The 16621-nt window shown below is 45.1% G+C and overlaps 1 protein-coding gene and 14 non-coding genes across 15 annotated transcripts in view; all 15 read right to left on the bottom strand.

Moving 5' to 3' along the window:
- Positions 1-16621, bottom strand: part of LOC117477337 (nuclear receptor ROR-alpha A-like) — a 99320-nt gene that overhangs the window by 35077 nt on the left and 47622 nt on the right. The window contains exon 2 of the mRNA XM_034124018.1: positions 10063-10102. Within this exon, the coding sequence (XP_033979909.1) occupies positions 10063-10102 (40 nt within the window). The remainder of the gene's footprint in view (positions 1-10062; positions 10103-16621) is intronic.
- trnav-uac lies at positions 5217-5289 on the bottom strand. The gene has a single exon. It is a non-coding gene; the product is annotated as a tRNA-Val (tRNA).
- Positions 5733-5805, bottom strand: trnav-uac. The gene has a single exon. It is a non-coding gene; the product is annotated as a tRNA-Val (tRNA).
- Positions 6007-6079, bottom strand: trnav-uac. The gene has a single exon. It is a non-coding gene; the product is annotated as a tRNA-Val (tRNA).
- Positions 6341-6413, bottom strand: trnav-uac. The gene has a single exon. It is a non-coding gene; the product is annotated as a tRNA-Val (tRNA).
- trnav-uac lies at positions 6843-6915 on the bottom strand. Its single transcript has one exon. It is a non-coding gene; the product is annotated as a tRNA-Val (tRNA).
- Positions 7117-7189, bottom strand: trnav-uac. Its single transcript has one exon. It is a non-coding gene; the product is annotated as a tRNA-Val (tRNA).
- On the bottom strand, positions 7785-7857 carry trnav-uac. Its single transcript has one exon. It is a non-coding gene; the product is annotated as a tRNA-Val (tRNA).
- Positions 8062-8134, bottom strand: trnav-uac. Its single transcript has one exon. It is a non-coding gene; the product is annotated as a tRNA-Val (tRNA).
- trnav-uac lies at positions 8236-8308 on the bottom strand. Its single transcript has one exon. It is a non-coding gene; the product is annotated as a tRNA-Val (tRNA).
- On the bottom strand, positions 13952-14024 carry trnav-uac. The gene has a single exon. It is a non-coding gene; the product is annotated as a tRNA-Val (tRNA).
- On the bottom strand, positions 14126-14198 carry trnav-uac. The gene has a single exon. It is a non-coding gene; the product is annotated as a tRNA-Val (tRNA).
- trnav-uac lies at positions 14628-14700 on the bottom strand. The gene has a single exon. It is a non-coding gene; the product is annotated as a tRNA-Val (tRNA).
- On the bottom strand, positions 14902-14974 carry trnav-uac. Its single transcript has one exon. It is a non-coding gene; the product is annotated as a tRNA-Val (tRNA).
- trnav-uac lies at positions 15076-15148 on the bottom strand. The gene has a single exon. It is a non-coding gene; the product is annotated as a tRNA-Val (tRNA).

Here is a 16621-nt window from a genome sequence, read left to right as displayed (position 1 = left end):
CGGCGATAGGTGGCATCTTGGGGGAACTACCAGGGATCATTTGCAAGGAGAGGTGTGCTCCGGACGACATGGCCGGAGTTTTTTCGCGGGTGCAGACGGTCAGGAGTGACCCGATCTGGCCACACTTCCCCGCCATCAGGAGGTACCAGGAGGGGGCGGCGGCGAACCCGAGGACCCTGAAGGCTCCGGTGGCCACATTTGTTCCCCTCACCAAGGTGGAGGGATTTACAGATGCTGGATTCCCAGCCACCCCTTCGCTGGAGCCGGGCCTGACGGCGTTTTTTGGGGTGAGGCAGGCCAACATGATCGCCGGACAGCGCCCTACGTTGGCCTCCCCCAGGGACCAGTATGTCGCCCGCCAGGCCGACCGGGTGCACCAGTGTGCCTTTCAGGCGTCGGCGGCGGCGAACAACATCGTGCTGCTGTCTAACTCGGTGGTGACGCTGGTGGAGCGGTCCACCACCTTGGCCGCTGATGAAGCGGAGGAGATCGCCAAGGCTGCCAGCACGGCGCTCACACTGTGCGTGTCTGTCGCTGTCTCCCAGGCTAGGATCGCCGCGTGGGTGACGCAGATCCAGCGCCAGCAGCCGCAACAGCCGCAGCAGCCGCAACAGCCGCAGCAGCCGCAGCGTCCAACCCGGCCACAGCGGCAGGCGGAGAGCTCTCAACCGCAGCCGCGGCGTCAGCCCCCGTCGGCGGCGGCAGGGGCTCCGCCCCGCGTCTCCGCTCCCCCGCCACCCCAGAGACGGAGGGGTCTCTCGGCGGTGAGTCAACGGGGAGTGAGGCACTCCCGCTCTGTTTCTGCTCCACGTGAGCCTCCAAGGAAACAGAGCCGCTTCTGACGTGTTGGGGGGGATAGTGAGAAAAATAAAATGGGTTCATTTTCCAACTTTTTGTCTGAGTCATCAGTATCAAGTGTTTCTCACATATCCTCCACTCTGTGTAAACCAGCTGTCTATAACCTATCGGTTAGTAGCCAGCAGGGTTCGTTGCAAAAACCTGCACTTTTTAATCTATCGGTTAATAAACTGCAGAGTTCGCTAACTAAGCCAGCTGCCACCAATCTGTTGATTAGTAGACAGCAGGGCTCTTTGCAGAAGCCTGCTGGTTTTAACCTATCGGTTAATAAACCGCAGAGCTCGCGGCATTCCTCTGTCCGAGATACGTCTCCTACACACGGTCATAATAAACCCATGAGCGCCGTTAAAACGCCTCATGTGGTCAACACTGCATACATCTCCATTTATCCCCTGAGCGTGTACACGCCTCATGATGAGAGCCAGAGTGAAACGCAGCGTGTGGAGGCTCCCTCAAAGCCCTTTCGCTTCAGGCCCACCTTGGGTTGCCTCACAGGCAGCGGCGGCAAGGGCTCTGACGTGGCTCGTCGCCATGACGACTACAACACATCTCGAGCATGTGCGCCCGCTCTCAGAGAATTTCTCAGAGTGGCAGCGCGTGTGTCTGATGGACAGATGGATGAGCAGGCTGATCAGCAGAGGGTACACCCTGCAGTTCGCCTCCCCCCCCCCCACAGTTCAATGGGATACAGGAAACACTCCTGTCATCCCAGGAACAGTGTCTTGCGCTCCAGGCAGAGCTGCGGGAACTCCTGTTGAAAGAGGCTATTTTCAGGGTTCCTCAAGGGGAAGAAAATCAGGGGTATTACTCCCGCTATTTTCTTGTCCCGAAAAAGACGGGGGGAATGAGACCCATCCTCGATCTGTCAGTTTTCAACAAGGTCATAATGAAAAGGCCTTTTCACATGCTGACGATCAGACAGGTGCTGGAGTGTGTTCACCAGGGGGACTGGTTCACATTGATAGACCTGAAGGATGCATACTTCCACGTAGCCATCATCCCAAAACACAGGAAATACCTGCGTTTCTCTTTCCAGGGAATATCGTACCAGTACAACCGTCTGCCGTTCGGTTATTCCCTGGCTCCTCGCACTTTTTCGAAGTGTGTAGAGACGGCGCTGCAGCCGCTACACAGAGGAGGGATGAGAGTGCTGTTTTACCTGGACGACTTGCTATTGCTGGCTCGCTCCAGAGAGGAAGTTGCTTTACAGACGGTACAGCTCGTATCACATCTGTCAAAGCTGGGTTTCATCATAAACTGGAAGAAGAGCTGCCCTCTTCCCTCCCAGAGTATTATTTACCTGGGTGTGGAATTGAACTCAGCCCGCATGAGAGCGCGACTCTCACAGCAGAGAGTGGAGGCACTGACAGCTCTTCTCCGACGCGTCACACCTCGCAGCGTGGTGACAGCCCTCTCCGTGATGCAGCTGCTTGGCATGATGGCAGCTGGTCACGTGGTGATTCCCCTGGGTCTCCTTCACATGAGGAGACTCCAGAGGTGGTTTATTCGCCTGCGCATCGACCCCGTGCGACAGAAGAGGCGCATGGTGGCCATCCCTCCTTCCGTGGGTTCAGACTTAACCTATTGGAAAAGTCCCCACGTCCTGTCAGCGGGTGTGCCCCTGGGCAGAGTTACGTCACACATCTCGGTGTTCACAGACGCATCTCTCTCAGGGTGGGGAGGAACGTGTATGTCACAGGCAGTGGGGGGACAGTGGCCGGCTCACATGTCCCTCCACATAAACGTGCTGGAATTGCTCTCCGTACGGAGAGTAATCCAGTATTTTGCCCCGTTGCTGCGGAATCAGCATGTGTTGATTCGCACAGACAACAAAGCCGCGGCAGCCTACATCAATCGCCAGGGCGGAGTACGCTCAGCGCAGCTTCTGAACACAGCCAGGCCGCTGTTGATCTGGGCGTGCGCACACTTGCTCTCTATCAGAGCAATGTATGTTCCCGGCGAACTGAACAAAGGGGCAGACCTCATGTCCAGTGGAGGTCCTCGCCAGGGGGACTGGAGCCTCCATCCCGAGCTGGTCTCCCAGGTATGGAGCCGGTTCGGGAGAGCAGAGGTGGATCTGTTCGCCGCACGCGGGAACGCGCAATGCGCCCTCTTGTTTTCCCTGAAAGCGCAGGGCCACCCCCCCCCTGGGGGTGGACGCGTTCGCACATCGACCATGGCCCAGGGGACTGTTGTACGCTTTTCCACCAGTCCCGCTGATCCCTCGGCTCCTGGACCGAGTGCAGGAGGAGCGACTGTCAGTGATCCTAATTGCCCCGGAGCGCACGGGCGCTTCCTGGTTTCCATGCCTACAGCGTACGCTGTCAGGCAGACCGTGGGAAATTCCGTGGCGCGGGGACGCTCTCTCGCAGGTGGAGGGAGCGATCAACAGTCACCCTGTGATAGGCCAGCACTTATGGGCATGGCCTCTGAACGGGAACACTTAGAGGGGCTGGGCCTCTCTCAAGATGTTGTACGGACCATTCAGGGAGCCAGGGCCGCGTCTACCAGAGCGTCCTACACAGCCAAGTGGACAGCTTTCCAGCGTTGGTGTGTAGAAAAAAGCCTGGACCCCATTACGTGCCCCCTGCCTCACGTGCTGTCATTCCTCCTGCTGTTGTTGGACAGGAATTTGGCTTTCAACACAATCAAGGTGTATGCTGCTGCCATATCATCTTGTCATGTGGGTTTCGGGGTCGGGACGGTGTTTAGTCACCCCCTGATGAAACGTTTTCTGCGAGGAGTACGGAGACTCAGACCTGTGTCACGCGCACTAGCGCCTCAGTGGGATTTGGCTTTGGTGTTACGCGCACTAAGCAAAGCCCCATTTGAACCTTTAGATCAGGTTCCCCTTAAGATGTTATCAGCCAAAGTAGTACTACTTTTGGCTCTAACATCAACAAAGAGGGTGAGTGATTTGTCTGCTCTCTCTGTGGCTCCGTCATGCCTCCGGATCCAAGGAGATGGCAGTTCAGCTGTTTTACGCCCAAACCCAGCTTTTATGCCAAAGGTCATCACAAGCTCTTTTAGGTCAAGAGAGGAAGAAGCCAGGTCTCATCTCCTCTGTCCTGTGCGCGCGCTGTCCTGCTATGTGGCGCGCACGGCTGCCTTGCGCCATTCTCAGCGCCTGTTTGTGCATTACAGAGAGCGCTCGATCGGGCAGCCTCTGTCTGCACAGCGGCTGTCACACTGGCTGTGTGAGGCTGTGTCACAGGCATATGTCTCCTCTGGGGTGGATCCCCCGGAGAACATCAATGCGCACTCCAGAGGAATTTCCTCCTCCACGGCTTTGCACGGAGGAATGTCAGTGGAAGACATTTGCACTGCTGAATCTTGGTCTTCTCCCTGTTCATTTATTCAATTTTATTTGAGGGATGTCTCCCATTCCTCTCTGACACACCCTGTGCTGAGTGTCCTGTCAGAGTGAGTGACGTCAGGGATCCAGCTGTGCGCCTCTCTCCTGCCTCGGCACACGGAGAATGGCCTGTATTCCCTCTTATGAGAGGAACGTCCCCCTTTTTCCCCTGACACATTTCGTACGGAATGTCTTGTCAGAGTGAGTGATGTTGGGGACCCAGCTGTGCGCTCTTCTGCCTGTCTGCACGCAGAGAGCTGCTATTTCCCCTCCTTTCTGTCACTGGGCAAAGTGTGACCTTCGTCTCTACTTTCTCACAGCGGCAGGTATGTATTATTCCCAGCCTTCGTCCCCTCATGGTAAATATTCATGTTATGATATATTCCAGGGACTGTGATGCGCCATTCGCATGGCGCAATAGGCATGGGTTATTATCTGAGCAGGTGTGTTTGTGCTTCTTGTACCGGGGCGACCCAGTGGGGCGCAGACTACATCTTGCTTCGCCCTTAACCCAATAGCGATAGCCTTAGAGGGCGAAGCCATATACGAAATAGAACTGAAGTTACCTACTGTAACTCCAGCTTCTATGAGTATTGGCGTAGCCCTCTAAATTCTGGGCCCCACTGGCTCCACGAATAGCTGAAGAAAAGTTGTTTTGTGTGGGAGCAGATTGTCGGGCCTCCTTCCTATTTATACCGGAAGGGAGCCCGAGGGTGGGGCCCACCTTGCGGGCGGGCGTGGACTACAAGTGTTTCAGTGCTGCGCGGGTGCGCAGGGGGATTACCCAATAGCGATAGCCTTAGAGGGCTACGCCAATACTCATAGAAGCTGGAGTTACAGTAGGTAACTTCAGGTTATGAACATGGTTTTCCATTTTTTAAGGCGGAATCTTGATTCATTTTACCTGAAATAAGACCCAGGTAACAACAAGACAGACATCCACTGGTTCTTGGAACAAACCCTATTGACTCGACGATTGACCGGATGCTATAAGACCAAAGTCTGGTTCCACTGGGGATTGAACCCAGGACCTTCTGCGTGTAAAGCAGAGGTGATCACCACTACACTATGGAACCTCTGTAATATTACATTTCCTAATCAAACCTTTAACACATGGTAGAATATAAATGACTAGCATAAAATACTACTAGTGATGGCAGCCAATAGGATAAAGCTTTGGTTCCACTGGGGATTGAACCCAGGACCTTCTGCTTGTAAAGCAGACTTGATGACTACTATATGGAAACTCTGTGACATTTAAATTGCTAATCAAATATCCAAGACAAGGTAGAATATATATGACTACTATATATAATACTACCAGTGAGGTCAGGTGAGCATAAAGCTTTGGTTCCACTGGGGATTGAACCCAGGACCTTCTGCTTGTAAAGCAGACTTGATGACTACTATATGGAAACTCTGTGACATTTAAATTGCTAATCAAATATCCAAGACAAGGTAGAATATATATGACTACTATATATAATACTACCAGTGAGGTCAGGTGAGCATAAAGCTTTGGTTCCACTGGGGATTGAACCCAGGACCTTCTGCGTGTAAAGCAGACGTAATAACCACTACACTATGGAACCTCTGTCATGTAGACTTTTTAAATGAATGGGGATGCCTCTGGTTCTCACCAAAGTTTATTTTTTACTAAGAATTGTAAGAGTTTGTGGGTTACATTGATGCAAGGTCAGGGTAAGGTTATGAACATGATTTTCCATTTTTTAAGGCGCAATCTTGATTCATTTTACCTGAAATAAGACCCAGGTAACAACAAGACAGACGTCAAGTTCCACTGGGGATTGAACCCAGGACCTTCTGCGTGTAAAGCAGACGTGATAACCACTACACTATGGAACCTCTGTAATATTACATTTCCTAATCAAACCTTTAACACATGGTAGAATATAAATGACTAGCATAAAATACTACTAGTGATGGCAGCCAATAGGATAAAGCTTTGGTTCCACTGGGGATTGAACCCAGGACCTTCTGCGTGTAAAGCAGACTTGATGACTACTATATGGAAACTCTGTGACATTTAAATTGCTAATCAAATATCCAAGACATGGTAGAATATATATGACTACTATAAAAATACTACCAGTGAGGATAAAGCTTTGGTTCCACTGGGGATTGAACCCAGGACCTTCTGCGTGTAAAGCAGACGTGATGACTACTACACTATGGAACCCCTGTGAGAATGTAATTTAACTAATTGCAATATAAACATGGTTCTGAATATAGTTCAGGAGTTAAAAAGCCGCATTCAGAGTCTCAAAAGAAATGTTAGACATACAGTACTTCTGGGGATTGAACCCAGAACCTTCTGTGTGTGAAGCATGACATGATGACTGCTAAATTAATTGCATCATTCATGTCATTCTCTCAAATATGTTGGTGTTTTGGTCACATAAGTCACAGTGGATGTCCAGAGACTGATGTTAGGTTTCATTGTTATTTAGTTCAAGCATTGTTTTAAATCTAATCAACGTTTATTTTTACATTTTGTCTATTTACAGTTGGTAATGATTAATTAGGCACAAAGACTTGTGATTTCCACTTGTTCTTGGAACAAACCCTATTGACTCGACGATTGACCGGATGCTATAAGACCAAAGTCTGGTTCCACTGGGGATTGAACCCAGGACCTTCTGCGTGTAAAGCAGACGTGATAACCACTACACTATGGAACCTCTGTCATGTGGACTTTTTAAATTAATGGGGATGTATCTGGTTCTCTCCAAAGTTAATTTTTTACTAACAATTGTAAGAGTTTGTGGGTTACATTGATGCAAGGTCAGGGTAAGATTATGAACATGGTTTTCCATTTTTTAAGGCGCAATCTTGATTGATTTTACCTGAAATAAGACCCAGGTAACAACAAGACAGACCTCAGGTTCCACTGGGGATTGAACCCAGGTCCTTCTGCGTGTAAAGCAGACGTGATAACCACTACACTATGGAACCTCTGTAATATTACATTTCCTAATCAAACCTTTAACACATGGTAGAATATAAATGACTAGCATACAATACTACTAGTGATGGCAGCCAATAGGATAAAGCACTGGGGATTGAACCCAGGACCTTCTGCGTGTAAAGCAGACGTGATGACTACTACACTATGGAACCCCTGTGAGAATGTAATTTAACTAATTGCAATATAAACATGGTTTTGAATATAGTTCAGGAGTTAAAAAGCCGCATTCAGAGTCTCAAAAGAAATATTAGACATACAGTACTTCTGGGGATTGAACCCAGAACCTTCTGTGTGTGAAGCATGACATGATGACTGCTAAATTAATTGCATCATTCATATCATTCTCTCAAATATGTTGGTGTTTTGGTCACATAAGTCACAGTGGATGTGCAGAGACTGATGTTAGGTTTCATTGTTATTTAGTTCAAGCATTGTTTTAAATCTAATCAACGTTTATTTTTACATTTTCTCTATTTACAGTTGGTAATGATTAATTAGGCAGAAAGACTTGTGATTTCCAATAGGTTCTTGGAACAAACCCTATTGACTCGACGATTGACCGGATGCTATAAGACCAAAGTCTGGTTCCACTGGGGATTGAACCCAGGACCTTCTGCGTGTAAAGCAGACGTGATAACCACTACACTATGGAACCTCTGTCATGTATACTTTTTTAATTAATGCGGATGCCTCTGGTTCTCACCAAAGTTTATTTTTTACTAACAATTGTAAGAGTCTGTGGGTTACATTGATGCAAGGTCAGGGTAAGGTTATGAACATGGTTAGGTTATGAACATGGTTTTCCATTTTTTAAGGCGCAATCTTGAAATAAGACCCAGGTAACAACAAGACAGACGTCAGGTTCCACTGGGGATTGAACCCAGGTCCTTCTGCGTGTAAAGCAGACGTGATAACCACTACACTATGGAACCTCTGTAATATTAAATTTCCTAATCAAACCTTTAACACATGGTAGATTATAAATGAGTAGCATAAAATACTACTAGTGATGGCAGCCAATAGGATAAAGCCATTGTTCCACTGGGGATTGAACCCAGGACCTTCTGCGTGTAAAGCAGACGTGATAACCACTACACTATGGAACCTCTGTAATATTACATTTCCTAATCAAACCTTTAACACATGGTAGAATATAAATGACTAGCATAAAATACTACTAGTGATGACAGCCAATAGGATAAAGCTTTGGTTCCACTGGGGATTGAACCCAGGTCCTTCTGCGCGGGGAGCGCGTATAGTAAGGTCTAACTCTCTTAACTTTACCATTCATTCTCTATGGTAGTTCTTACACTGTGACTGCAATATATTTCTGGCCACAAGCGAGAAATTGGGGGCGCTGTTGCACCCTTTTGGTAGAAGTAAGGAGACCCCGTTTCCAGTGACAGAGAGTGAGGCCCCAGCTCCACGGGAACCCATACGGCAAAACGCATCGGAGTAACGCAAATGCAACGGCAAAAAACCTTCCGCCCACACGCAATATACACCGGATTGTGTCAAGCTCCACGAGACGGCTCCGTTTACATCCAACCGCTGGAAAAGCTGCAGTACATATGCCAAACCTGTACGTGGCGCTGTAACTTCCTCCACAAAAGCAGCAACTTCCTCCACAAAAGCAGCGAAGAAGAATGGTTGTCATGGCTGCACTTCTGTTTATTCTCCGCGGTGGGGGCGGAGGGAACCGCGCAGAGTTTTTCGCCGGTCAATGTGTGTTAAAGTTTAAATCTTCATGCTTCCTCATGCAGCAGCTGATCCAGTAAGTAAACCCGACAGTAAAAACAAACATATTTATAACTAGTTTAGGTAGTTTGAGAGGTAATTAAAATAGCTAAGGGTGATGATCTGACTTGAAGTGTGTGTTTTGCTCCCGCTGCTTCACAGCCGGAGGAGCTGCGTGTCTCCGTCCTGTCAGATTAGACTTCACTCGCGTTTATGTTCATATCGAGATAAAGATAAATAATCTGAATTCAGTGTGCAGTGTACTTTTGCGGGGGTGAGCAGCAGAGGTGGGGAGAGGCGGGGAGAGGCGGGGCTATGAAACGGATGACCGTATAGGCGACCCCACGGCCCCGTTGGACCCCCCAGAGCGCTCCGTTCCCAGATCTATCCACCTTTGGACCCGTTGTCGTTTGCGGGGGTCTGTTTCTACGTTTCTGTTATGGCGTCGTCGAGCTTAAAGGGCTATACGCATGAGAAATATGCGGATTCAACCCGTTTTCGTCCTCGTGGAGCCTAGGCCTGAGAGACAGAGCAACAGCAGCAGCATCTTGCAGACAACGACACAATTCGACTTCTAACATCACGTCAAACTTATCAAACGTAAGTGGGGCTTATTTTTCTATGACTGAATTAACACTTATCATATTGTTACACTGTTTTTGCAATAGTTGTTAGTTGTTTGTTTGTTTGTCTTTAACTCTGTGTGTCTGAGGTACTGTAACTTTTGTTAGCTAACGTTACACTAACGTCATGTATTTACAGTAAATGTCAGCGTTAACAGCAGCTGATTTATTACTCATTACACATGGCAAAAGAGCTGTCAAATGTGTTTTACAGGTGTATCTTGTTAACACTGATCCAAAATACTGCATTATTATTGCTGCAGTTCTTAATCGGGTAAATACTACAGTATTCAGTCTTAAAACTCTTTTTTTGCAATCTTCTATTGTACTTTTGTTATTATTTTATGGCTAACGATGTTACCCATCTGCTTTTCAGTCTGTCTGTTCATGTAATAGAGAAGTTGTTACCTAGTCATTACAAATCCCAATTAATGTAAACATGAAATAAAGTGAGTTCACTCACATTGACAGTGCAATACATAACACATCTTCCTGCCCACCTGCCCCTCTGTTTGTTTGTTTGTTTGTTTGTCTACCTGTCTGATCATGTAATATAAATGTGTTACCTATACAAATCCTGGTTAACGTGAATGAATGAAATGAATAACTCTGCTAATATAACAGTATGATGATTTTTGCACTTCTTAATATATATACTTTGCATTGTGTTTTTCTGTGTGCAGGAGATAATGAAGAAAACCATATTCTTCCCAGGAAAGATGAGAGTGTCTTTCAGGAAGGGTCCATCTGGCCACCTGAGACAGGACCCTTCAGAGGAGGGTATGAGAATAAAAAAAAATCCTTCCCTTCAGGACAAGTCTGCCGCTCAGAAGCATGAGCATGTGAGGACAAATGCTCTCACTGAGGTCCTTCAAAGGGGAGGGGATGTATCTGACCGACTCAAGGTGATGGGGGAGTACGTGCTACAGTTCGGAAAGTATAAGGGGAAACTGTACAGGTGGCTCCTTGAGAATGACGTCGGCTACACCCTCTACCTGATGGACAAGGTGGACGAGGAGGGGAGAGGTGGGACCTTCAACCCCCAAGGGCCTAGCAAGGACAGCCTGCTGTCGTTTCTGGACTACGCCAGGAGCTTCCAGGAAATTAAGGATCTGAGGAAGTACCTGTGCTCCAGGAAGCCTGCCCCACCAGTGGCGTCAGAGGGGGAACATACTGTCGGCTTTGGAGCCAGGGCCAAAGACACCTGGAAGCAGATCTGGGATAGCAGGGCTGATGGTTATGCTGCCTTCGTTTTAGGAGTGAAGTGCATCACTAACAGCAAGATGTACAACCTTCAGCAGTACATCCTCAAGCAGCAGAGGGCTGAGCCCTGTCCACCACCTGCTGAAGGCTGCATTGCATCAGCTAGCTCCACTCTGACATCCAGCACTCCAGGTCAGCTCACAGTAATATGCAAATACTGCTTTAAGGTGAACATGACATTGACATAATAAATGTTATTGTTTAATCTCCTAGTGATGGAGGAGGACGAGGAACTGGAGAGGGCGATGTTGAATCTGTCTCCTTCAAAACTCTACACTGAACGAAGTAGGTGGATCCAGTTAGATATACAGTGATTATATAAACTTACTGTACATGTTAAAACTTTGTTCATTGTCACCTGTGCTTTATAGGGCCACCAGCAGCAGTCTCCAGAGCCCCGGCTGTGTCTACACCAACAGGTTTTTCTCCAGCAGTGTGGAGGGATAACTCTGTGTTCAACAGATTTCCCTGCCATTACTATTCTCAACTAGTTTGTTATTTTGGCCGTGTTCTGGTCTGTTCTGATGCTTGTGTTATTCTGTTCTCCAACTAACTGAAGGAATTAACATGTCAGCAATGATAGTAAGTGTTTTTCCTTTTTTGCATGCTTTTTTTAGACTGTCATACAAGGATTTGGCATTTTAAATATTGGCTTAGGAAACGTAGCTTCTTACCCTCTAAGATATCATGCCACACCTTTGAATGAAAGATGTGCTTGCTATATATGTATGCTGTTTCTCTGCTTTACCAGTTTCCAAACACATATAGACATTATGTTTTTCTATTTCAAATAATTGGGATTCACAAGTTAATACAACGGGGTATTTTAATTCTGTTAAAGAGACAACAGGTAAAGACAGATTGTGAAGCTTGAAACAACTTAACACTTGAGGAACATGACACAGCATTGTTTCTACAGCCCACAGGACTTATCCAACTGCCACAGCCACTGTGTCCAGACCCGATGGACCTGCTCCTCTGAAAGGTTATTGGGTTTTTATACTCCTCACTTGGATCCATCTTGAATCTTTTTCATACATATTATGTATATATACCCTCATGTTTGCCTTTCATCCTTCAGCCACAGTGAAGGCACCGCTGCCGGTCCCTCCTCAGCTGCTCGCCATTGCCCCAAAGCTCGGGATAGAAGAGCAGGCGCCAAATGTGTTGAGACAAAGTATGTGTTCTTCTTATACTACCAGTGTATCTCACAAAAACTTCAATTTCATTCTGACAAACTACATTGTCACGGTGTCATACAGTATAGTGCTCAGGTAAAGTTAAGTAATGATATCATCGTCTCTGTTTTCATTTTTCACACCTTCTTAAATGCTGCTTCTGAATTTCGATGTATAATGTGTATACATCACTTGCCTGTTTGTATCTCATCATCCCAGATTCATCACCACATAATATGGCCCCTGTGGAAGCGCAGGGAGACACTGTCCTCGATGAAGGTATGGATATCTGTGACACTGTATTATAGCAGTCATTTATATAGAGCTTTATTCAATTGTATCTGATGTAACTGGTGTTTTACTGTGTTTTACAGCTCTGACTTGCCCAGGGAAGTATATCTACTGCCCCTCCAGAGTCTTCTCCTTATATAATGCACAGGGCATGGAGCAGGAGATGACGTGGCCGGAGTTCCAGCAGTCGGACTTCTATGATGCTGAAAGGGACAGATGGATTGCAGACAAAAGGAAGCCCTAACCTACCCTCACATACACACAGGCACGCCACTTCCTGGGTCTACTAAGTTGCATACTAACTTAACATACAAACTAAGACGTTTTGCCTGCAACAAAAGCGAGACCCCTAAACTATCAGCCTTTTCCTCAGTCCTGACAATCCTGCCAATAACAAAACAGTTTTGGTTAATGCCCTCAAAAAACTCAATTCATAATAAAGAATAATAATCATTTCAGGGATTTCTATAGGTCCTCCACTCCAACCTTGTCTGTGCTGGGGCCTTAAACATGTAATGTATTTAAATGTTGCACTAGAATATTATATACTATACTAGAATAAATAAATGAACAATAATTGCACTAGAATAAATATAATTATTGCACTAGAATAAATTAAAAAACAAATACCAAGTAAGAGGGTATAAATCACTAAAATGAGAATAGAATGCAGAATAGAAACCATACAAGAACATGAGGTGAAAAACATTTCAGATAATGGATGGTGGTGAGATCAAATACATCTATAACAAAACAATACACTATCTTAGACTAAATTATAATATTATAATAAATATAAAGGTGCAATATAACCTATCATATAGTACAAAGAATATAATATAGTTCAATCCTTTTTTCAGGATATGATTGTTCTCTCTGTATTATGTTTTCAGTGTTTTTTATATATTTGTAGTTCTATTTGTAATATTTCTGTTTTTGAATAAATGATCTTGAATGCATCACTGTGACTGTCTTTACTTGATAGAGGAAGTAATAGTGATAGAAATGAAACAATGAAGCACACTCATATGCTCAATGTAAACATCTGTACAATCAACATATTTAAAATATTAATTATAAGTAAAAATACAAAGATATTATATAAAACATTAGTATTACTAACATTATGATATCATTATTTGTGTTATTATTGTTATGATTGCTATATATTAATATTAAAATAACTATTATAAGAAGCAGCAAGGAAAGAATAATTCATTTCTAACTCCAAATATCAGTTTCAACTCTAACTTTAAACGTTTGAAAAGATAAATGTAGTGTTTGTGTATAATGAGCAACATTTTGAAACTGAATGTGGGAAATTTTGTTTGGGTCAGGTGGGTTTCGAACCGTCGTTCTTTTGAAAAGGCTTCTGGCCAATAGAAAGTCTTCTATGGGTATACACGGCTTACCTTCGTGTGTAAAGCAGACATGATAACCACTACACTATGGAACTTCTGTCATGTACACTTTTTAAATTAATGGGGATGTATCTGGTTCTCACCAAAGTTTATTTTTTACTAACAATTGTAAGAGTTTCTAGGTTACATTGATGCAAGGTCAGAGTAAGGTTATGAACATGATTTTCCATTTTTTAAGGCGCAATCTTGATTCATTTTACCTGAAATAAGACCCAGGTAACAACAAGACAGACGTCAGGTTCCACTGGGGATTGAACCCAGGACCTTCTGCGTGTAAAGCAGACGTGATAACCACTACACTATGGAACCTCTGTAAAACTAAGTGTCCTAATCAAACCTTTAACACATGATAGAATATAAATGACTAGCATAAAATACTACTAGTGATGGCAGCCAATAGGATAAAGCTTTGGTTCCACTGGGGATTGAACCCAGGACCTTCTGCGTGTAAAGCAGACGTGATGACTACTACACTATGGAACCCCTGTGAGAATGTAATTTAACTAATTGCAATATAAACATGGTTCTGAATATAGTTCAGGAGTTAAAAAGCCGCATTCAGAGTCTCAAAAGAAATATTAGACATACAGTACTTCTGGGGATTGAACCCAGAACCTTCTGTGTGTGAAGCATGACATGATGACTGCTAAATTAATTGCATGATTCATGTCATTCTCTCAAATATGTTGGTGTTTTGGTCACATAAGTCACAGTGGATGTCCAGAGACTGATGTTAGGTTTCATTGTTATTTAGTTCAAGCATTGTTTTAAATCTAATCAACGTTTATTTTTACATTTTCTCTATTTACAGTTGGTAATGATTAATTAGGTACAAAGACTTGTGATTTCCACTGGTTCTAAGAACAAACCCTATTGACTCGACGATTGACCGGATGCTATAAGACCAAAGTCTGGTTCCACTGGGGATTGAACCCAGGACCTTCTGCGTGTAAAGCAGACGTGATAACCACTACACTATGGAACCTCTGTCATGTACACTTTTTAAATTAATAGGGATGTGTCTGGATCTCACCAAAGTTTATTTTTTACTAACAATTGTAAGAGTTTCTAGGTTACATTGATGCAAGGTCAGAGTAAGGTTATGAACATGGTTTTCCATTTTTTAAGGCGCAATCTTGATTCATTTTACCTGAAATAAGACCCAGGTAACAACAAGACAGACGTCAGGTTCCACTGGGGATTGAACCCAGGAGCTTCTGCGTGTAAAGCAGACCTGATAACCACTACACTATAGAACCTCTGTAATATTAAATGTCCTAATCAAACCTTTAACACATGGTAGAATATAAATGACTAGCATAAAATCCTACTAGTGATGGCAGCCAATAGGATAAAGCTTTGGTTCCACTGGGGATTGAACCCAGGTCCTTCTGCGTGTAAAGCAGACGTGATAACCACTACACTATAGAACCTCTGTAAAATTAAGTGTCCTAATCAAACCTTTAACACATGGTAGAATATAAATGACTAGCATAAAATACTACTAGTGATGGCAGCCAATAGGATAAAGCTTTGGTTCCACTGGGGATTGAACCCAGGACCTTCTGCGTGTAAAGCAGACGTGATGACTACTACACAAGGCTCTGCCCTTGCATGGTTCAGGTCCTACCTGACAGACCGTAGCTTCTCGGTACAGCTAGGTGCCTTCTCCTCTGCCAAAGCCCCTCTTACCTGTGGGGTTCCCCAAGGCTCGATTCTGGGCCCCATCCTTTTTCTACTGTACATACTGCCCCTAGGTTCAATACTCACAAAACATAACATTCCCTTCCACTGCTACGCCGACGATGTACAGATATATCTGCCTCTCAAAGCAAATGTCAAACGCTCACTACAGCAGCTGATGGACTGCTTAGCAGAGATAAAATCCTGGCTGAGCAAAAACTTCCTCAACCTCAATGAGAGCAAGACCGAGGTAATCTTTTTTGGACCGCAACCTCCAGCCTCTCCGGTTGATATTCTGGGCTCTATCAAAAAAAACATCCTCCCCTCGGTCATGAACCTTGGAGTGACATTCACCAGCACTTTTAAATTTGACAAGCAGGTCAGCACCGTAGTAAAATCCTGCTTTTTTAAAATAAGACTATTGGCCAAAACCAAGTCGTATTTATCTTTTAAAGACTTAGAAAGGGTTATTAACGCCTTTGTAACCTCGAGACTGGACTATTGTAACGCTCTGTATGTGGGTATGGACCAGGCCTCAATCAAACGCTTACAGCTAGTCCAAAACGCTGCTGCACGTTTGCTGACTGGTCACAAAAAGCGCGACCACATCACCCCTATTCTGGCCTCACTACACTGGCTTCCAGTTCGGTTCAGAATTGATTTTAAAATCCTTTTATTTGTTTTTAAAGCCCTAAATGGGCTGGCTCCGGCCTATATAGCTGAACTCCTCCAGCGCTACACCCCAGCCAGAGCTTTAAGGTCTGCTGACCAGCTGCTGCTGGTAGTGCCCAAGACCAGGCTAAAAACCCGAGGGCACCGAGCCTTCGCAGCAGCTGGCCCTAGGCTCTGGAACACTCTGCCCCTCCATGTGAGGTCGGCCCAGACCCTAGGGGTTTTTAAATCAAAACTAAAAACACACTTCTTCTCTCTGGCTTTCTAGTTAGAGCGGAGCACGACTCCTGACTTTTCCGTGTGTTCTATTCTTATTTTGTTTTTTGTTTTTTTAAGTTATATCTGTTGTAATTTATTGTCGTTTATTGTGTTTTGTAGTAATGTGTTTTTATTACATGTACAGCACTTTGGCTCGACCAAAAATCGCTTTTAAATGTGCTTTATAAATAAAACCTGATTTGATTTGATTTGATTTGATGGAACCCCTGTGAGAATGTAATTTAACTAATTGCAATATAAACATGGTTCTGAATATAGTTCAGGAGTTAAAA

This window comes from Trematomus bernacchii, unplaced genomic scaffold (assembly GCF_902827165.1).
Source record: "Trematomus bernacchii unplaced genomic scaffold, fTreBer1.1, whole genome shotgun sequence".
NCBI classification, from domain to species: domain Eukaryota; kingdom Metazoa; phylum Chordata; class Actinopteri; order Perciformes; family Nototheniidae; genus Trematomus; species Trematomus bernacchii.
The sequence above is the reverse complement of the archived record's forward strand: the minus strand, read 5'-3'. Positions and strand labels throughout refer to the sequence as shown.